Raw genomic sequence first — 21,334 nt, 5'->3', positions numbered from 1 at the left:
GAAGATGAAGAAACAAAATGCACGGAGAACTGAAAATCTACTCGAATAATATAAATGGATTAAACTCGCCGAATAAGAGAAATAAAGTCTTCAATAAGCTAAAGAAAAAACACTACCAAGTATTGGCACTGCAGGAAACACACATAGCCCAGAGACATGCAATGCATCTAGAAAATAAAAACCTAGGGAAATTATACTATGCATCGGCACCAGAGAAGAAAAAAGGGGTGGCAACATATATACCGTATATTCTGGTGTATAAGACGACTGGGCGTATAAGACGACCCCCAACTTTTACAATTAAAATACAGATTTTGGTATATATTCACTATATAAGACCAGTCCATCCCCACTCACTGTTGCCAGGCAGGAAGACACAATGCAAGCCCTCCCAACAGGTGGCCATTAAGCTCTCCTTGATAATAATAATAATAATAATAATAATAATTGGAATGCTAGAGTTGGAAGGGACCCCAATGGCCATCCAGTCCAACCCCACTCCTGCCAGGCAGGAAATCACAATGCAAGCCCTCCCAACAGGTGGCCATTAAGCTCTCCTTGATAATAATAATAATAATAATAATAATAATAATAATAATAATAATAAATGGAATGCTAGTGTTGGAAGGGACCCCAATGGCCATCCAGTCCAACCCCACTCCTGCCAGGCAGGAAATCACAATGCAAGCCCTCCCAACAGGTCGCCATCCAGGCTCCAGCCCCCCTCCTCTCCTCCCCCTCCTCTCCTGGAGCTTATAGATGAGGGTGTCAAAGGGGGGCAGAAGGCAGCCAGGAGTGGGAAGAGGGGCAGCATGGGTGGGGGGAGATGTCCCCCTCAGGTGCTCTTGCCCCACCCCCACCTCCCTGAGCGTGCAGCCTAAGGAGGAGGAGCGAGGGGAAGGGAGGAGGAACGAGGGGGGAGGGAGGGGGCAAGGGGGAGGAGTGTAAGGCCATGTTACCTTGGAGAATGGCTGGGGATGGTGGCCTACTAGACTGCCCCCACCTTGTGAGCCTGGCTTGGGGCTGCCTCTGGCTTGGGGCTGGCTTGGGGCTGCTTGGGGCTGCCTCAGCCTTAAGCCTCGATCAGCTTTTGTGAGAGCCGAAACCAGAGCGGGGGGGGGGGGGGAGGCGTGGAGCGGCCTGGCTCCGCCCCCTGCTCTGGCTTCAGCTCCCACAGCAGCTGCTCCGGGATTAAAGCGGAGGCAGTACCAAGCTACCACTCCCCGCTGGTCTCCACTGTGGCCAGCCTGGTGCTGGCTCTGCCACCGCTGGCTTGGTACTGCCTCCTCAAGCATGGAGCGGCTGCTATGGGAACTGAAGCCAGAGCCGGGGGTTGAAGCCAAGCTGCGCCACACCGCCCCCCCCCCCCCCGGCTCTTGATTCGGTTCTCTGCCGTTGCTGACTTGGTGCTGCCTCCTCCTCAAGCCGAAGGAGCAGGCAGCACCAAGCCAGTGGCGGCAGAGAGCCGAAGCCAGAGCCGGGGGGCATTGCACGGCTCCGCCTGGCTCCGCCCTCCTGGCTTTAGCAGCCGCAGCTGCCGCTCAATGCTTGAGGAGGAGGCAGTACCAAAACAGTACCAGGCTCGCGAGGTGCGGACAACCGATCAGGCCACCACCCGCAGCCGTTCTCCAAGATAACATGCCCTCACGCTCCTCCTCCTTGCCCCCTCCCTCCCTCCCCCTTCGCTCCTCCTCCTCAGGCAGCTCTTCTTTTGAGATGGCGAGGGAGGCGAGCAGCTGCCCACAGCAGCCGAAGCAAAAACCAAAGGGACCCTGTGATATCCGGCGTACAAGACGACACCCCATTTTGAAGATGATTTTCTGGGGTTCAAAAATCGTCTTGTACCCCGGAATATACGGTAGATAGACAAATCACATCATCATTGGCCTTTAAAGATGAAGAGGGGAGATACCTAGGAGTGACAATACAAAATCAAGGCAAAAAAGTTCTGATTTGTAACATATACGCACCAAATGATTCAAAAACAAATTTCGCATACAAAGTAAAAGGACAAATAGAACAAAGTGAGTTCGATCAACTGATAATACTTGGGGATTTCAATGGTGTCATAGACGGGGAAGTAGATAGGAGCAAAAAAAAAAAATAGACAAAAAAAAGGGAACAAGAAAATAAGTGGAAATATACCAAAATCTATAACGAATTGGCTGGAAGAATTTGATTTAAGTGATGCATGGAGGACAAAAAATGAGAAGGTAAGAGACTATACCTTCTACTCTGAGAGACATATCCACCTGCATATCCACGCCGTCACCCTCATCCATTTTGCGCCCTCCGCAGCAGCATGTCCATGCAACAGAATGGACCTTTAAACCCTTCACAAATTGGCTGTTCTTCCTGCCGTTCCTTCCCACTGTGACACGAATGGAACTCCCACCTATCATGGTGCAGATCCTAGCTGTCTCATGTCACAGCCAATCAGGAGGGAGGCGTGGGAGGTCTGAATGGCAGTGAACGTGTATTGAAAGTCATGCTTTCCTCGGTGAAGGTGCGCTTGTACATCTTCGAGTGATAACTTGGTACTTGCCTCCATTTTGGCCAAAGTGTGATGAACCTCTGTTGTTTGCCTTCAAACCCGAATAACTTTGTTCTCTGTCCTGTCCGATCTGATTTAGTGGAACCTCACCAGGTCCCTTAGGTGATTGGGCGCTGTTTCAAGTATAAGTAATTGTTTTATATGCTTGTGGTTTTCTCTTTCATTGTATTGTATGTTTATTTTTTGCGTTGTTCCAGGCACATTGTGCCGTATGTAAGCCACCCCGAGTCCCTTCAAGGAGATGGAGGCAGAGTACAAAAAATTAGTTATTACTACGTATATGTGGTTTCTACTGAAATCAATACAAAAGGAGAGGAAGTGGGGGTCCCAGGAAAAGACACGCCCCCCTCAGGAGGCCTAAGACCCAGAACAACGCAAATCCCCCAAATCTATAAACAACCGGGGTCTCCCTTTATCTGGCCTCCCTCCAAGACTTTTGAAGTCTTCTTGTGGGGAAGGATTATGGGAGCTGGAGTCCAAAAAAGTAACTTTGGATTAATGATGTAAAAACGCAGGACTCTTTATTACATTTCGGACACTGGGTTAATATATACTTGATCGACTGCTGCCATCAGAAGTGACCAGTAAAGGGTAAAGCGGTGGCAGATAATCAATGCAGATTTTCCTTGTTTTGTTCTAAATCCTTGTCTCCATGGATGAACACAAACATATGCAATCCTATGAGGAAGAAAGCCTTTCATTGCAAGGACTTGGGAGACCTCTCTGTCTTAGACTACAACTCCCAGGGTCCTCCAACCCCCTTTCCAGAACTTTTTGTAACGTTCATTGGGAGTTGTAGTCCAAGAGAGCCATTCCTCCCACTCTCTGGAGCAGGGATTCCCAAACGATTCCTCCAAGATTTCTTGGACTTCAACACACTTCAGCTGCCTTGGACAAGATCAGGGATTGTCCCCAGGAAGTGGAAGGCCAGGGCTTGGGAAGGAAGGGTCCTGAGAAGAGACAATGCTTCCGTGGCTGCACAACTCTTCCCACCAGGAAATGCTTCCTAATGTTTAGGTGGAAAGTTCTTTCCTGCAATGTGAATCTGTGGAATCTGTGGAATGACCAGGGTGGGACAAAGGACTCTTGTCGGTTGGAGGTAGGTGTGAATGTTTCAACTGATCACCTTGATTAGCATTTGATTGCCTGGCAGTGCCTGGAGCAATCTTTTGTTGAGAAGTGATTAGATGTCCTTGTTTGTTTCCTCTCTGTTGTTCTGCTGTTGTAATTTTAGAGTTTATTTATTTATTTATTATTTAGAAGATTTCTATACTTCTCACCTCAATGAGGGACTCAGGTCGGTTTACAGCATATAAGAAAGTACAATAATATATAAGTACCACAAAGTGCAAAGTCATTACATATTAAAATAGTACACTAAAATACAATAAAACATCATCATCACAATTACCTAAGCCAAATCATCAATCCAGTCATAGTCATAGTCATATTCGTAGTCACAGTTCATCACAGTTCAGCACAAGGAAGGAGGTTATCGTTCAGTCCTCAAATGCCACATTCCAGAGCCAGGTCTTTAATAGTTTCCTGAACGTCAGGAGGGAGGGGGCAGATCTGAACTCTAGTGGGAGGGAGTTCCAAAGCCGGGGAGCCACCACTGAGAAGGCCCTGTCCCTTGTCCCCACCAACCGTGATTGCGAGGGTGGCGGGACCGAGAGCAGGGCCCCCCCGGAAGATCTTAATAGCCTTGATGGTTCATAGGGGAGAATCCGTTCGGACAGGTAAACTGGGCCGGAGTCGTTTAGGGCTTTATAGGTCAAAACCAGCACTCTGAATTGTGCCCGGAAGTTAATCGGCAGCCAGTGGAGCTGGCATAACAGAGGGGTCGTATGGTCTCTGTACCCCGCCCGTTAGCAATCTGGCTGCCGCACGTTGGACTGATTGAAGCTTCCGGGCAGTCTTCAGAGGCAACCCCACGTAGAGAGTGTCGCAGTAGTCAGGACGGGATGTAACCAGAGCGTGGACTACCGTGGCCAAGTCAGACTTCCCAAGGTACGGGCGCAGCTGGCGCACAAGTTTTTTTAATACTGGTAGCCAGATTTTGTTCATTTTCATGGTCTCCTCCTTTCTGTTGACATTGTTCTCCTTGTGGATTTCAATGGCTTCTCTGTGTCGCCTGACATGCTGGTTCTGAGAGTGGTCCAGCATTTCTGTGTTCTCAAATAAAATGCTGTGTCCAGGCTGGTTCCTCAGGTGCTCTGCTATGGCTGACTTCTCTGGTTGAAGGAGTCTGCAGTGCCTTTCATGTTCCTTGAAATGCTGGAGCACAGAAATGCTGGACCACTCCAACAAGCACCATGTCCGACTACACAGAGAAGCCATTGAAATCCACAAGCATGTGGACAATTTCAACAGAAAACCATGAAAATGAACAAAATCTGGCTACCAGTATTAAAAAAAACTCTAAAATTAGAACAGCACAACAACAGAGAGGAAACAAACAAGGACATCTAATCACCTTTCAACAAAAGTTTGCTCCAGGCACTGCAAGGCCATCAAATGCTCATCAAGGTGGTCAGTTGAAACATTCACACCAGGCTCCAACAGAGAAGAGTCCTTTGTCTCACCCTGGTCATTCCACAGATATATAAACCCTTGTACCTAGTTCCAACAGACCTCACTACCTCTGAGGATGCTTGCCATAGATGCAGGCGAAACGTCAGGAGAAAAATGCCTTTAGAACATGGCCATATAGCCCGAAAAAACCTACAACAACCCAAAACAAAACATGTTTATACAAATTACAATTTTGGTACTTTTATTTAAAAAGTACTACTTAACAAATGTAAAGTGAAGGACACACACATTGCACAATAACAACAAAACTAACAGACAACAAACACTAGTCTAATAAACTTCCCACTCTCTATATTATCTTTATCTCCGTTCCTTTAAATGCTGTTCTATACTTCATCAATTTAGTTAATCTGTCCATCGCAACTGATGGACGTGAGTCTTTATCAGCCTTTGTCACCATTCTTTGTCTTCCATTCTCTGCAGTTAGGGTGATGTGCTGTGCATCCAAATGGACCCTTTGCCAAAAGATGGGGATTATACAGTATAAAATATAAAGCAACAGATATCTATGTATCAATGTATAAGTGTGAAGTTGTTTCAATAATTGAATCCATTATAACACTGAATTACACAATGCATATATTATATACAGTAAGATTTTATTGTATTAGCACCATGGGCAAAATCTATATAAACATCAATTATTCAATCAAGAAAAACATCCTTATAAACATTAAACAATAAGTTCTCATTGACAACATGTTGTGAGTTCTCAACAGTTCCTCGCTATCACTTTTTTGGAATGTTACCCCTTCTTTGCTATTTCATCAATTTAAGTTGATCTCTTCTAAGGAATTAACTAACTAGACTCAAAAGGACAACAAAAGTAGATATGGTATAATAGCACCCAGTTACAGTAACAACAATCATTGTGTGGAATTAAAAACACTTACTACTTTCTCCTGAGGACTGAATGGCTCTGCTCAAGAACTTTCAACAGCTGTGAGTCTGCAAGTTTTTCAAGTGCGAGCAAAAACCCACGGAGAAGCCTCCCTTTATAAAGATACAGGCCAATTGCAGAAAACAAGAGAGATCTAATCTATCGTTTAACCCACCCGGGGAAACAGTACGTAACCTGAATATCCAAAAAGCCTCTCTCTGAAGTAAAATTATTTGTAAGTCTTGGTGGGGTTGTGTGGTTACCTTTTCTAAAGCGCAAAATCTGAAGCTAGTGTGTGAGTGGGATTTCTCAATGAAATGGAAATAAAGAGTAGAGTCAATGGGTTATTTCTAATGTGGGATTTATGTTCAAGAATTCTAATATTTAAAGGTCTGGAGGTCATGCCTACATATAGCAGTGAACATGGACCTTGTATGACATACATCACTTTCTCTGTATTGCAGTTGGTGAAACTACGAAGTTGTATGTTGAATTGCATTGTGGGGTGTGAGAACTGTTTTACTTTAAGAGATTGAATGCAATATGCACAGTGCCCACAACTCGTGTGGCCCCTAAGATTAGATTTGCTGATAGTATAGGGCAGTGGTTCTCAACCTGGGGTCCCCAGATGTTTTTGGCCTACAACTCCCAGAAATCCCTGCCAGTTTACCAGCTGTTAGGATTTCTGGGAGTTGAAGGCCAAAAACATCTAGGGACCGCAGGTTGAGAACCACTGGTATAGGGGTTGTGAAGTCAGATCTGATCATCATATCCCTAAGATTCTGGGTTCGTTTGTTGGCTATCATTGGTACATTCGTGCGTCCTGGAGTGTCACTGACCAAATGTCAGTGCTTTCTAATTATTTTCCTGATGTGTGGGAAATATGTGGTTAACCTAAGTGGCCATATAATACGGTCATTAGGTTTCCTCACCATATCGCTAAGTAAATAATTTCTATCTGTGAACTTAACTTTTCTAATAGCAGTATTGATTATACTTGTGGGGTGCCCTTTTTCTTTGAATTGTTTCTCAAAAGTAATGACCTCTGGTGTGACCTCCTCGGGGGGCAGTGGTGTTTTCGTTTTAATCTCATAAGTGTGGCATAGGGTAAGCTGGTGTTTAAACTATGATGGTGACATTTATTTATCATGCAGGAGCGAACCAAACAGTTGTGTTGCATTAAAAAAAAAACAATCAAGCAAAGAAAAAACAAACAAAAGCACAAAGTTTGACAACTTGCAATTCTATTAAATGTCCTTTGATCAATAGCTGGCCACTTGGGGGAACATGAGAGAAGGCTCCCCACAGGATTGCAAGACATCTGGGCGTCCCCTGGGCAACATCTTCTTAGATGGCTGATTCTCTCATTCCAGAAGCGTCCAGAAGCAACTTGCAGCATTATGGTGGCAGGTGTTGCAATGCATGATGGAATTTTATCCGTGGGTTTTCTTATTGCCTTTCTTATATACCATGACATCTGGAAAGTTTATATTTGTATGGCTATGGTTAGCAGTGAATTTGATGTTATCATGTATTGTGTTAAGCCAAGTACTAAAGAAGATTGTAGATTCTTTTGATTTTCATTTTTTAAAAAAATCATGGATAAACCTGCCATCGTATAGAATATCTGGTAAAAAAACCCATGTTTTTGGTGTCATGTAGGATGTGGGTTTCTTCCAAATTTGAAATAAAAAGATTTCCCACTGAAGCGGCCAAAGGACTTCCCATTGCGACACCAAAAATCTGTAGATAGTATTGGGTTTTAGATCTGAAAAAATTATATTCCAGGACAATGTCTAACAAATCCATTAAAATATGAGAAGCTGGTGTTTGGGGCTCACGGATGTTTAGTAATTATTGTTCTAGTTCGATCTAATGGTATGTTGGTATATAACGATGTTATATCCAGAGTCATTAAGATGGATTGTGGTGGTATGGTAAGGTCCTCTATGATCTTTATGAAATGTTTAGTATCTTTAATATAAGACTGCACGAGGGGTACAAATGGTTGTAAATAATAACCCAAAAACTGCTCTAGAGATTCCAGGATGGAGGAAGAGCCGGATACAATTCGTCTCCCTGGGGGAAGTATGTTTCCTTGTTGTATTTTAGGTGGAACATAAAACACTAGAATTCTGGGATTCTTGTTTTGCAGAAATTCAAATTGCTGATCTGAGATGCATCCTCAAGTGAGTCCTTCTGTACATACTGTTCAGATTTAAAAACGTATTTTGTCTGTAGGATCCTTAGGGATAGGTTTATAGGAAGAAGTGTCTCCTGGGTGTCTCTCTACCTCTTTTACGTAATCCCTTTCTTTTAATGGAACTATTGCTCCTCCTTTATCTGCCTTCTTCCAGATGTATCCTTTCATGTTGGCCAATCTTTTTATGGTATTCATTTCGATGGATGTCAGGTTGGAATGGGTGTAAATTTTGTTCCTGGACAGTCTGTCTATGTCTCTTTCAACCACCTTTTCAAATGCCCTGATGGTTATATTATCCGTGTGTGGGGAAAAATTAGTTTTGGGTTTAAAATCATTAAACAGCCTCAAATACAGAAAAGGGGTTCACTCTAAGCAGCGATAAGTACACACAAAGCAAGACTCATGGTCTCGCGTTCCAGAGCCCTCCCGGTATAAAGCCTGAGGTTTTGTAAATAAACACAAGATAAGCCCAGACCATATTTACTTACAAGTCTTCAGTCCGGCTTTTTTACAGTGTCAGAAACAAATAGAGAACATACTGCAAGTCGCTTCTGGTGTGAGAGAACTGGACGTCTACAAAGACATTGCCCAGGGAATGCCCAAATGTGTTCCCATCTTGCTGGGAGGCTTCTCTTGTTTCACCGCACGGGGAAGCTAGGGCTGACAGATGGGAGCTCTCTCTGTCTCGCGGATTCAAACCACCAAACTTCAAGTTGTGGCAGCCATTAGCAGAAAATAAAATAATAATAAAGGGAAATCACAATAATTTAGAATAAAATGGAAGATTTAAGTTCTCACCTGATCCTTTGAAAGGAAAAGACCATTTCTAAAGAGGGAACTTCCTCATGCCTGAGAAACCTACAGATGTTATTGATCGTCACTGGACCTTGGTCAGTCAGAAGTGTTTGCTGTAGCCGATGTTTACTTAGATATGAAGTCAACAAGAGAAGTTTGGCAGGACAAAGAGATAGGAATAAACGCCTAGAAATCAGACATGCTGTCTCTCCATCTTCTTCCTTCTCCAAAAGCACTCTAATGAATCTCGGGTAACGTATATTCCGCAACAAAGTCAGCAGTTCAGCCAGCACAAGGGTTTAACCCATTGCACCAGTCCTGGTAAAATAATACAATTGCAGCAACACAGTTGGAGTAACAATGAACCCAAGTTAATTAAGGTCAGGAGTCCAATTGTAGAGCGCTGTAGATCCCGGTCAGGAGCAAGAAGAAAGGTTACAGTCCCAGAGTCACATGCCAGGAGTTCATTCAACAGAGCTGATAAAATAACAAGAGTACAAACCGAATTCAGAGTCCCAAAGTCAAGCCAGAAAGTCAGGCATACTGAGTTCTGGTTCATAAATGAAACCAGAAGTCAGTCCAGAACTATTCAGGATACAACAAAGTCCAGAAAAGGGTGACAGGTACATGGCTAGAGACCAAAATTCTAACCGAGGGGAAACAGAGCCAAGACGTGAGACAAGGCTATGAAGAGATGACCTTCTCTGCTACCAAAGAGCTCTTCTTTTTCAGAACCCTTTTCTCCAGAGATCTCAGCTGCTGCTCCTTTCAGCAAACCTCCACAGATCACCTTAGAAGCCTGTGACGGGTTTCTTATGGAGGAGGCGAGGAGAACCCCTTCGGAGCTTGCTGCAATACGGAGAAAAATCCCCTTCTGAGTGAGACTTGCTCCCAGTAGCCGTCGACCAAGGCCACACAAACTAGTCCATGGTAGAGAGAGAGAGAGAGAGAGAGAGAGAGAGAGAGAGAGAGAGAGTCAGGTGCCGGCCTTCCTCTTTCCTTCCAATATTTTTTGAAAGAGAGCTCAGGAACTGAAAGGCAGGTCTCCTCTAGCGGCGCATGAGTTCAGTGATGTTTATTGTATGCTGAACATCCTCTAAAGCTCTTCCCACATTCCGTGCATTTATATGGCTTCTCTATTATGTGGCTCCTTTGAAAACAGTTTTAGGCAGAGTAACTATCTCGATTCCTTCCAAATCTATGTAGATAGATTTGGAAGGAATCGAGATAGTTACTCTGCCTAAAACTTTCTCTACATTCTATGCACTTCTATGGCTTCTGTACTGGGTGAGTCATTTGGTGGGAACGTAGATTGCCACTCTGACTGAAGCTCTTTCCACATTCCATACATTTATATGGCTTCTCCCCTGTGTGGATCCTTTGATGGGACTGTAGAGGGCCACTCTGACTGAAGCTCTTTCCACATTCCATACATTTATATGGCTTCTCCCATATGCTTCCTTTGATGGGAACGTAGAGTGCCACTGCGACAGAAGCACTTTCCACATTCCATACATTTATATGGCTTCTCCCCTGTGTGGATCCTTTGATGGGAATGCAGAGGGCCACTCTGACTGAAGCTTTCTCCACATTCCATACATTTATATGGCTTCTCCCCTGTGTGGATCCTTTGATGGGACCGTAGATGGCCACTCCGACTGAAGCTTTCTCCACATTCCACGCATTTATGTGGCTTCTCCCCTGTGTGGATCCTTTGATGGGACCGTAGATTGCCACTCAGACTGAAGCTTTGTCTACACTCCATACATTTATATGGCTTCTCTCCTGTGTGGATCCTTTGATGGCGACGTAGATTGCCACTCTGACTGAAGCTATCTCCACATTCCATGCATTTATATGGCTTCTCCCCTGTGTGGGTCCTTTGATGGGACCGTAGATGGCCACTCAGACTGAAGCTCTTTCCACATTCCACGCATTTATGTGGCTTCTCCCCTGTGTGGATCCTTTGATGGGACCGTAGATTGCCACTATGACTGAAGCTTTCTCCACATTCCATACATTTATATGGCTTCTCCCCTGTGTGGATCCTTTGATGGCGACGTAGATTGCCACTATGACTGAAGCTTTCTCCACATTCCATGCATTGATATGGCTTCTCCCCTGTGTGGATCCTTTGATGGGACTGTAGATGGCCACTCAGACTGAAGTTTTCTCCACATTCCATACATTTATATGGCTTCTCCCCTGTGTGGATCCGTTGATGGCGACGTAGATTGCCACTGCGACTGAAGCTTTCTCCACATTCCATGCATTTATATGGCTTCTCCCCTGTGTGGATCCTTTGATGGGACCGTAGAGTGCCACTGCGACTGAAGCTTTCTCCACATTCCATACATTTATATGGCTTCTCCCCTGTGTGCTTCCTTTGATGGGAACGCAGACTATCTCCACGACTGAAGCTTTCTCCACATTCCATGCATTCATATGGCTTCTCCCCTGTGTGGGTCCATTCATGTACAGTAAGGAAACGCTTTTCAAATTGTTTTCCACACTCCATACACTGATGTAACTTCTCCCCTGTGTCTGATCTAGGATAGGGAGGTAGAGGGCTTGCCATTCTTTCACATTTATAATTCAAGTATGATGCCAGGGGTTCACAGATATAACCTCCTGCACAGCGGTTTTTGTATTGCTGTAACCTTCTGCTTGGTTTCCCAGGCCTCTCTTTTTACAGCAAAATCTTATTTCCCCACTTTAAGTGCACAGGTATTTAGCCTCAAAAATATTTTTCTAGTACTTATTTTTCTTGTTGTCATTGCTGTGTATCTTGAAGTCACTTTGAACTGACAGCACTCCTCAGGCCAAGCTCTCACAAGGCGTTCTTCACAGAACTTGTTCCGAAGTTACCTGCCAGAGAAATGAGAGGGAAATCTCTTCAGCAGTTGAACAGAGAAAGATCTCATGGAACACGAAGAGGAAGTCTAGTGCTGTAGCAAACCAAGAGGAAGAGGGAAGCTGCCCATTGCCTGGTGACACTTGGCAAACTACGAACAATCCTTCCTCAGGTACAAAGGGGACAGGCACAAAGATTCTCTGTGTGCGATTTCTTACACTGCCAGGTGTTCAGGGAGGGGCCTTTAAATCCTCAGCCAGTGGGGTCCTGGGCATCAACCTCTGCACCAGGTGGGCTTTGGAGAGGAGGGCAGCACATCATGGGGAGACCGCAGAAAAGAAGGCCCTCCTGGTTTCCATGGGTGCTCATTCTTATACAGACTTCATGTCCATGTAACACTGCTTTTATTTGCACCCTCATTTTTTATACATCCTTTACTTAAAAGGGGGGGGGGGGAGAAAAAAGGGGGGAAGATAGGTGACCTCTGGTCTCTCCCAATCTAGTCTCAAAGAAAGCTACAATCATACGCTTCACCTTCTAGACCTCTCTCTATTTACTCTTTTCTCATATTAAAATTATATTTTCCTGTTCAATCCTTTTTCCAGAAACCATTTCCTCACCTCTGATGTCCCTTAACAGTATTGTAGGAAGTTTTATGAATAGAAGAGGCGAGAGCGGGCATCCCTGAGGGGTCCCTGTTTGAATTTCCCATGGCTTGCCTAGGCTTCCATTTGCAATCCCTTGTGCCGTCTGTCTAGTGCCGTGGCTCCCAACCTTTTTTGGGAACAGGGGCCACTTTGGCCAGGGACCCCTCTCCAACATTAGTACCCAAAGGGTTACGAATCAGTTTTTGGTCAACATTAGATTCAAAGAAGCCAGAATGGATGTCCAAAGAACTTCTAACTGTGCTAAGACACAAAAGAGACATGCACAAGAAGTGGAAAAAGGGAGAAATCACCAAAGAAGAATTCAAACAAATAGCTAACACCTGTAGGGAAAAGGTCCGCAAAGCTAAAGCAAAAAACGAGCTCAGACTTGCCAGGGACATTAAAAACAATAAAAAGAGCTTCTATTCTTATGTCAGTAGAAAAAGGAAAAACATGGAGGCGATAGGACCTCTTCGAGGAGAAGATGGGGCAATGCTGACAGGGGACAGGGAAAAGGCAGAACTACTTAATGCCTTCTTTGCCTCCGTCTTCTCACAAAAAGAGAGTCTTCAACCTCAGCAAGATGGAGTGGATGAGGGATTGGAGGACATCCAATCCCAAATTGGGAAAGAAGTCGTCCAGGAATACCTGGCCGCTCTTAATGAGTTCAAGTCCCCAGGGCCAGATCAACTACACCCAAGAGTACTGAAGGAACAAGCGGAAGTCATTTCGGAACCATTGGCAACCATCTTTGAGAGTTCTTGGAGAACGGGAGAAGTTCCAGCAGATTGGAGGAGGGCCAATGTGGTCCCAATCTTCAAGAAGGGAAAAAAGGACGACCCAAACAACTACCGTCCGGTCAGCCTCACGTCGATACCGGGCAAGATTCTGGAAAAGATTGTTAAGGAAGCGGTCTGCAAACACTTAGAAACAAATGCAGTCATCGCTAATAGTCAACATGGATTTATCAAAAACAAGTCATGTCAGACTAATCTGATCTCTTTCTTCGATAGAGCTACAAGCTGGGTAGATGCGGGGAATGCCGTGGATGTAGCGTACCTGGATTTCAGTAAGGCCTTCGACAAGGTCCCCCATGACCTTCTGGCAAGGAAACTAGTCCAAAGTGGGCTAGGCAAAACTACGGTGAGGTGGATCTGTAATTGGTTAAGTGGACGAACACAGAGAGTGCTCACTAATGCTTCCTCTTCATCTTGGAAAGAAGTGACAAGTGGAGTGCCGCAGGGTTCCGTCCTGGGCCCGGTCCTGTTCAACATCTTTATTAATGACTTAGATGAAGGGCTAGAAGGCATGATCATCAAGTTTGCAGATGACACCAAATGGGGAGGGATAGCCAATACTCCAGAGGACAGGAGCAGAATTCAAAACGATCTTGACAGATTAGAAAGATGGGCCAAAACTAACAAAATGAAGTTCAACAGTGACAAATGCAAGATACTCCACTTTGGCAGAAAAAATGAAATGCAAAGATACAGAATGGGGGACGCCTGGCTCGAGAGCAGTACGTGTGAAAAAGATCTTGGAGTCCTCGTGGACAACAAGTTAAACATGAGCCAACAATGTGACGTGGCGGCAAAAAAAGCCAATGGGATTTTGGCCTGCATCAATAGGAGCATAGTGTCTAGATCTAAGGAAGTAATGCTACCCCTCTATTCTGCTTTGGTTAGACCACATCTGGAACACTGTGTCCAATTCTGGGCACCACAATTCAAGAGAGATATTGACAAGCTGGAATGTGTCCAGAGGAGGGCGACTAAAATGATCAAGGGTCTGGAGAACAAGCCCTATGAGGAGCGGCTTAGGGAACTGGGCATGTTTAGCCTGAAGAAGAGAAGGCTGAGAGGAGATATGATAGCCATGTATAAATATGTAAGAGGAAGCCACAGGGAGGAGGGAGCAAGCTTGTTTTCTGCTTCCTTGGAGACTAGGACGCAATGGAACAATGGCTTCAAACTACAAGAGAGGAGATTCCATCTGAACATGAGGAAGAACTTCCTGACTGTGAGAGCCGTTCAGCAGTGGAACTCTCTGCCCCAGAGTGTGGTGGAGGCTCCTTCTTTGGAAGCTTTTAAGCAGAGGCTGGATGGCCATTTGTCAGGGGTGATTTGAATGCAATATTCCTGCTTCTTGGCAGGGGGTTGGACTGGATGGCCCATGAGGTCTCTTCCAACTCTTGGATTCTATGATTTGGGGTGCTGATTCAGAAAACTGCACTCGAGAGAACACCTCAGCTCTACTTTCTGACACAGAACAACATATGCCACCCAGGATTCACCATCTGCTTGTCACAAGAAATATAACGTGCAGATTTGATATGATATATGGTTTGAATGAAATTGAATGAAAGAATGAGAGTTAATAATTTTGAAGACACCAAAATCATTAACTACTTAGGGCAAAAGACACGATGGCTCTGGAACGTCTCCTCTCACGTAGCCGAGCCAAACCTGCTCCTTGGCAGCGATGAAGCAAATGAAGGGAAGAGTCAAGTGCGTGTGGCATTCAGAGCCTAGCAAGTCAAATCCACAAGGTCTAGATACTAAACTGAATTAAATACAGAATTCTTAAAAATGAATTGGTTGAACCTGGCTCTCTCTTCTCTTCCCTCTTCAAGGGGCTCAAAATGGGGGACAAATTTCAGGAACTAAAGGAAAGGGATGGTTCCCAGAGCGAAGCGCAAACAAGGCTGACTGTCATAGAATCATAGAGTTGGAAGAGACCTCATTGGCCATTATCCAGTCCAACCCCATTCTGCCAAGAAGCAGGAATATTGCATTCAAATCACCCCTGGCAGATGGCTATCCAGCCCCTGTTTAAAAGCTTCCAAATAAGGAGCCTCCACCACACTCCGGGGCAGAGAGTTCCACTGCTGAACGGCTCTCACAGTCAGGAAGTTCTTCCTCATGTTCAGATGGAATCTCATCTCTTGTAGTTTGAAGCCATTGTTCCATTGCATCCTAGTCTCCAAAGAAGCAGAAAACAAGCCTCCTCCTCCCTGTGGCTTCCTCTCACATATTTATACATGGCTATCATATCTCCTCTCAGCCTTCTCTTCTTCAGGCTAAACATACCCTGCTCCTTAAGCCGCTCCTCATAGGGCTTGTTCTCCAGACCCTTGATCATTTTAGTCGCCCTCCTCTGGACACATTCCAGCTTGTTAACATCTCTCTTGAATTGTGGTGCCCAGAATTGGACACAATATTCCAGATAACCAAAGCAGAATAGAGGGGTAGCACGACTTCCCTAGATCTAGACACTAGGCTCCTATTGATGCAGGCCAAAATCCCATTGGCTTTTTTTGCCGCCACATCACATTGTTGGCTCATGTTCAACTTGTTGTCCACGAGGACTCCAAGATCTTTTTCACACGTACTGTTCTCGAGCCAGGCATTGTCCCCCATTCTGTATCTTTGCATTTCGTTTTTTCTGCCAAAGTGGAGTATCTTGCATTTGTCCCTGTTGAACTTCATTTTGTTAGTTTTGGCCCATCATCTCTCTAACCTGTCAAGATCGTTTTGAATCCTGCTCCTGTCCTCTGGAGTCTTGGCTCTCCCTCCCAATTTGGTGTCATCTGCAAACTTGATGATCATGCCTTCTAGCCCTTCATCTAAGTCATTAATAAAGATGTTGAACAGGACCAGACTCACAGATAAGGTACAGTCATGGTCTGAGAACAATGGACTATAGTAATGTTATAGTTGTGCCATTGTTAGGATCCCACGTGTGCTATAATGTCAATCAAAATCATAAACAACTAATGAACAACTGCATAGCTAGCTTAGACCAATGAAATGATTTGTCTTTGGGAACCAATGAAAATGTATATTCAATTTACAGGGTTAGTCAAAATGCATAGGCCAATAAGCCATTCAATTGAATGGCTTATTGGCCTATGCATTTTGACTAACCCTGTACTATAAATGCTCTGCAGCCCCATTGGGGGTTGTGACAAACCCTTTGATTGCATCTCAGTATGCTTGGTTGTCGTTATTGCTATGGCCATGCAATAATAAATAGTTTTTTTGCAGTTTAAAGGATTCAACTTTCGTGGTGTCCAACCTTGCCCTCCCTATTGGAAAGGGGGCTTCTGCCTTTTGGGAAATATTTTGGTTTCGTTGCCCCTACAGAAGGAAGAGAGGAAGGAAGGGATGAAGCGTGGAATGAAGTAAGGAAGGAGTGAGAGAAGGAAGAAAGGGATGAAGGAAGGGGGCAAGGAAGGAGGAGCGGAAAGGAAGGGATGAAGGTAGGAAGGAGGGAGGGAGGGAGAGGAGGAAGAGAAGGATGGAGAGAAGGAAGAAAGGGAGGGAGGGGGAGAAGGGAAGAAAGGGAGGAAGGAAGGGAGGGAGGAAAGAAGAGCGGAAGGAAGAGAGGAAGGAAGGGGTGAAGCGTGGAATGAAGTAAGGAAGTGGGGGAGAAGGAAGAAAGGGAGGAAGGTAGGGCGCAAGGAAGGAAGAGCAGAAGGAAGAGAGGAAGGGATGAAGGGGGAATGAAGTAAGGAAGGAGGGAGAGAAGGAAGAAAGAGAGGAAGGAAGGGAGCAAGGAAGGAAGAGCGGAAAGGAAGGGATGAAGGAAGGAAGGAGGGAGGAGGAAGAGAAGGATGGAGAGAAGGAAGAAAGGGAGGGAGGGGGAGAAGGGAAGAAAGGGAGGAAGGAAGGGAGGAAGGAAGGGAGGAAGGAAGGAAGAGTGGAAATAAGAGAGGAAGAAAGGTATGAAGGGCAGAATGAAGTAAGGAAGGAGGGAGAGAAGGAAGAAAGGGAGGAAGGAAGGAAGAGTGGAAGGAAGGGATGAAGGGTGGAATGAAGTAAGGAAGGAGGGGGAGAAGGAAGAAAGGGAGGAAGGAAGGGGGCAAGGATGGAAGAGAGGAAGGAAGGGATGAAGCGTGGAATGAAGTAAGGAAGGGGCGGAGAAGGAAAAAAGGGAGGGAGGGGGAGAAGGGAAGAAAGGGAGGAAGGTCTGGTGCAAGGAAGGAAGAGCAGAAGGAAGAGAAGAGGGGATGAAGGGGGAATGAAGTAAGGAAGGAGGAAGAGAAGGAAGAAAGGGAGGAAGGGAGGGAGGAAGAGAGGAAGGAAGAGATGAAGGGCAGAATGAAGTCAGGAAGGAGGGGGAGAAGGAAGAAAGGGAGGGAGTGGGAGAAGGGAAGACAGGGAGGGAGGGAGCAAGGAAGGAAGAGAGGAAGGAAGGGATGAAGGGGGAATGAAGTAAGGAAGGGGTGAGAGAAGGAAGAAAGGGAGGAAGGAAGGGGGCAAGGAAGGAAGAGAGGAAGGAAGGAAGGAATGAAGTATGGAAGGATGGAGAGAAGGAAGAAAGGGAGGGAGGAAGGAAGGGAAGAAGGAAGAGAGGAAGGAAGGGATGAAGCGTGGAATGAAGTAAGGTAGGGGTAAGAGAAGGAAGAAAGGGATGAAGGAAGGGGGCAAGGAAGGAAGAGAGGAAGGAAGGAATGAAGTATGGAAGGATGGAGAGAAGGAAGAAAGGGAGGGAGGAAGGAAGGGAAGAAGGAAGAGAGGAAGGAAGGGATGAAGCGTGGAATGAAGTAAGGTAGGGGTAAGAGAAGGAAGAAAGGGATGAAGGAAGGGCGCAAGGAAGGAAGAGCGGAAGGAAGAGAGGGAGGAAGGGAGGGAGAGGAGGAAGAGAGGGAAAGGAGGAAGAAGGGAAGGAAGAAGGAAAAAAAAGAAAGGGAAGGGTTAAGGGAAGAAAGGGAGGGAGAAGGGTGGCAATGGCACTCCTAGCCCTACCCTCCCTCGCAGGGCCCCCCTGCCTTCCCTCAAGCCCACTCTGGAAGGAAGGAAGGAAGGAAGGAAGGAAGGAAGGAAGGAAGGAAGGAAGGAAGGAAAGGAGCCCTTCCCAAAGAGTGTGTGCCCAGCCCGGAGTTCCCTTGACACACACACACACCCCTACCTGCCCGTCTCTCTCTCTCTCTCTCTCTGCCTGCCTGCCTGGAGGTGTGTTTGTGGGCGAGGGATTCCCGCCTGGCTCCTCCCTCCCTCCTTCCTTCCAAGGCGGATATTCCCAGGCTGAGCCCCACTCCCCAGTACAGGCCGCAGGCCTCCCTCCCTCCCTCCTTGGGCCTCCTCCCCCTCTTCCTCTTCTCTGAGGGAATCCCACGAGCAGGACGCCCAGGAGTCTCAGAGGAGTCTCCTCCCTCCTTCCCACACTCCGGAGGCCTTCCTTCCTCCCTCCCTTCCCCTTCCACTCCCACGCGGGAGGATCCCACTGATCCACCTGAGAAGAAGCCTGGCTGCCTCTCCCTCGGCTAGGCCCAACCGGAAGAAGCGCCGCTCTCACTTCCCCCCTCCCCTCGGTCTCCAACGGCCTGGCCGTGACGTCACCCCGGAGGCCTACTTCCGCCCGGCGCTGTCATGGCAGGAGGAGGCGTCCGCCCAAAGAGGGGCGGGGCTTGGCCTTAAAGGAGCCGCGCTGCAGGAAGGAAGGAGGCTGGGAGGCAGAGCTAGGCTGCAGTTCCTCCTGAAGAGGCCTAGCCTCTCCTTCCTGGCCCAGCCTGTGGAGGGAGGGGTCCCTGCGGAGGGAGAGGGGGGGAGGACTGGCAAGGGAGGGAGGCTCCTCTCTCTCTCTCTCTCTCACAGACACAGCATGCATCCCTGGGTTGTTGCTGTGAATGTTTTTCCAGGCTGCCTGGCCAGGTCCCAGAAGCACTCTCTCCTGACATTCCCCCTCCATCTATCTCTGGCTGAAGGCATCCTCTGAGGTTGGGAGGGAGGCCTCTTGCAAACTGGGCGAGTAGAGTTCACATACATCCCTGTGGAGTGATGCCCAGGGTGGGAGAGAGAAAGAACTCCTCTCTGTTGGAGGCAAGCGTAGATGTTTCCATTGATCACCTTCATTCGCACTGAATGGCCTTGCAGGTCCAAAGCCTGGCTGCTTGTTGCCTGGCTTCCCACAAATATACAAACCCCACTTCCTTCTTTCCCACATCAAGCAAAAAGTGGGCGCTAAAAACAACATCGTACAAAAGCTGATTGGCACAACCTGGGGATCACAACCAGACACAGTGAAGACATCTGCCCTTGCACTGTGCTAGTCTACTGCTGAGTATGCATGCCCAGTGTGGAACACATCTCACCACGGTAAAACAGTGGGTGTGGCTCTTAATGAGACATGCCGCATTATCACAGGGTGTCTGCGCCTTACACCGCTGGAGAAACTACGCTGCTTAGCTGGTATCGCACCACCTGACATCCGCCGGGAAGTGGCAGCCAATAGTGAAAGGACCAAGGCAGAGACATCTCCAGCTCATCCCCTGTTTGGGTATCAGCCAGCACGTCAACGACTTAAATCAAGACATAGTTTTCTAAGATCGACAGACACTCAGCAGACAAGAGTCCAAAAGTGGCAGGCTCAAACCCAGAACATCAACCAATGGCTGATACCAAATGAGAGACTCCCCCCTGGGCACACAGAAGACTGGGCGACTTGGAAGACACTGAACAGACTGCGCTCTGGCACCACAAGATGCAGAGCCAACCTTCAGAAATGGGGCTACAAAGTGGAATCCTCGACATGCGAGTGTGGAGAAGAGCAAACCACTGACCACCTGCTGCAATGCGCCCTGAGCCCTGCCACATGCACAATGGAGGACCTCCTTGCGGCAACACCAGAGGCGCTCCAAGTGGCCAGATACTGGTCAAAGGACATTTAATCAACTCCCAAACTCGCAAATTTTGTATTTTGTCTGTTTGTTTGTTTTGTTCTGTTAGAAATATAATACAATTGACTGGTTGCCCTGACATGATAAATAAATAAATCTCTATTGATTCTATTTCCTTTCAATGCTATTCTATACTTCATCCATTCAGTTAATGTATCCATCTCAACTTATTCATGAGTCCGGTTACATCTTGCTTGTACTACTGCAATGGTCTCTGCGTGGGGCTGCCTTTGCAGATAATTTGGAAGCTTCAATTGGTTCATAGATCGGCAGCCAGGTTAATTAATAGACGGCTGTAAAGGGATAGAACCCTTCCCGTGTTATGGAAGCTCCACTGGCTGCTGGTCCGCTTCTGGGCTAAATGCAGAGTGCTGGTGATCTATATATATAAATCTGTTAGGTTGGTTCATCCGGACAGCAAAACTCCACAACCCCCCAACGAAACTTAACCAAAATTCCCATGCCCATAACACAACCCACAAGGTACAAACATATCTACTCAAAATGAAAAACAATACAACAACACACTCACAAAATGGCAAAACAACAAAACTCAAAAAAACCCCAACGAAACTTAACCAAAATCCCCATGCCCATAACACAACCCACAAGGTACAAACATATCTACTCAAAATGAAACACAACACAACACACTCACAAAATGGCAAAACAACAAAACTAAAAAAAAACCAACGAAACTTAACCAAATTCCCATGCCTATAACACAACCCACAAGGTACAAACATATCTACTCAAAATAAAAAACAACACAACAACACACTCACGAAATGGCAAAACAACTGAGCATGCGCATTGGTGCCCAGCCGCAAGTTCCCTGGCGCGCGCACACAGCCATCCGGCCAACGTTCCCTCCGCAGAAGCCATGCCCACTCCAAGCCTCGCCGTGCCGCTTCTTGCACACACACCCCACCACACGCACATACACAACTCCACGCTCCATCACTCCCCCCGCCACCGCACACACACACACGCAACCCCACGCTCCATCACTCCCCCTGCCACCGCACACACACATGCAACCCCACGCTCCATCACTCCCCCCGCCGCCGCACACACACACGCAACCCCACGCTCCATCACTCCCCCCGCCGCCACACACACACA

The 21,334-nt window shown here is 46.5% G+C and overlaps 3 protein-coding genes across 3 annotated transcripts in view; 1 reads left to right on the top strand and 2 right to left on the bottom strand.

The window, feature by feature from the left end:
- LOC132765349 (bromodomain-containing protein 2) overlaps nt 1-21,334 on the top strand; it is a 463,888-nt gene that overhangs the window by 74,750 nt on the left and 367,804 nt on the right. The gene's annotated exons all lie outside the window — the stretch shown is intronic.
- LOC132766343 (prefoldin subunit 6-like) overlaps nt 1-21,334 on the bottom strand; it is an 88,335-nt gene that overhangs the window by 36,276 nt on the left and 30,725 nt on the right. The gene's annotated exons all lie outside the window — the stretch shown is intronic.
- LOC137096230 (zinc finger and SCAN domain-containing protein 2-like) lies at nt 10,395-18,829 on the bottom strand. The gene is made up of 2 exons (XM_067464937.1): nt 18,766-18,829; nt 10,395-11,895 (listed from the first exon to the last, which is right to left on the bottom strand). The coding sequence occupies exon 2, from the start codon at nt 11,603-11,605 to the stop codon at nt 10,463-10,465; it is 1,143 nt and encodes a 380-aa protein (XP_067321038.1). The 5' UTR covers nt 11,606-11,895; nt 18,766-18,829; the 3' UTR covers nt 10,395-10,462.

This window comes from Anolis sagrei, chromosome 2 (genome assembly GCF_037176765.1).
Source record: "Anolis sagrei isolate rAnoSag1 chromosome 2, rAnoSag1.mat, whole genome shotgun sequence".
Classification (NCBI taxonomy): Eukaryota; Metazoa; Chordata; class Lepidosauria; order Squamata; family Dactyloidae; genus Anolis; species Anolis sagrei.
This window is presented reverse-complemented; position numbering and strand designations above follow the sequence as displayed.

What these genes read in the sequence shown, in the direction of transcription:
- LOC137096230 (XM_067464937.1), bottom strand. Translation starts at nt 11,605, where the DNA reads ATGGCAAGCCCTCTACCTCCCTATCCTAGATCAGACACAGGGGAGAAG.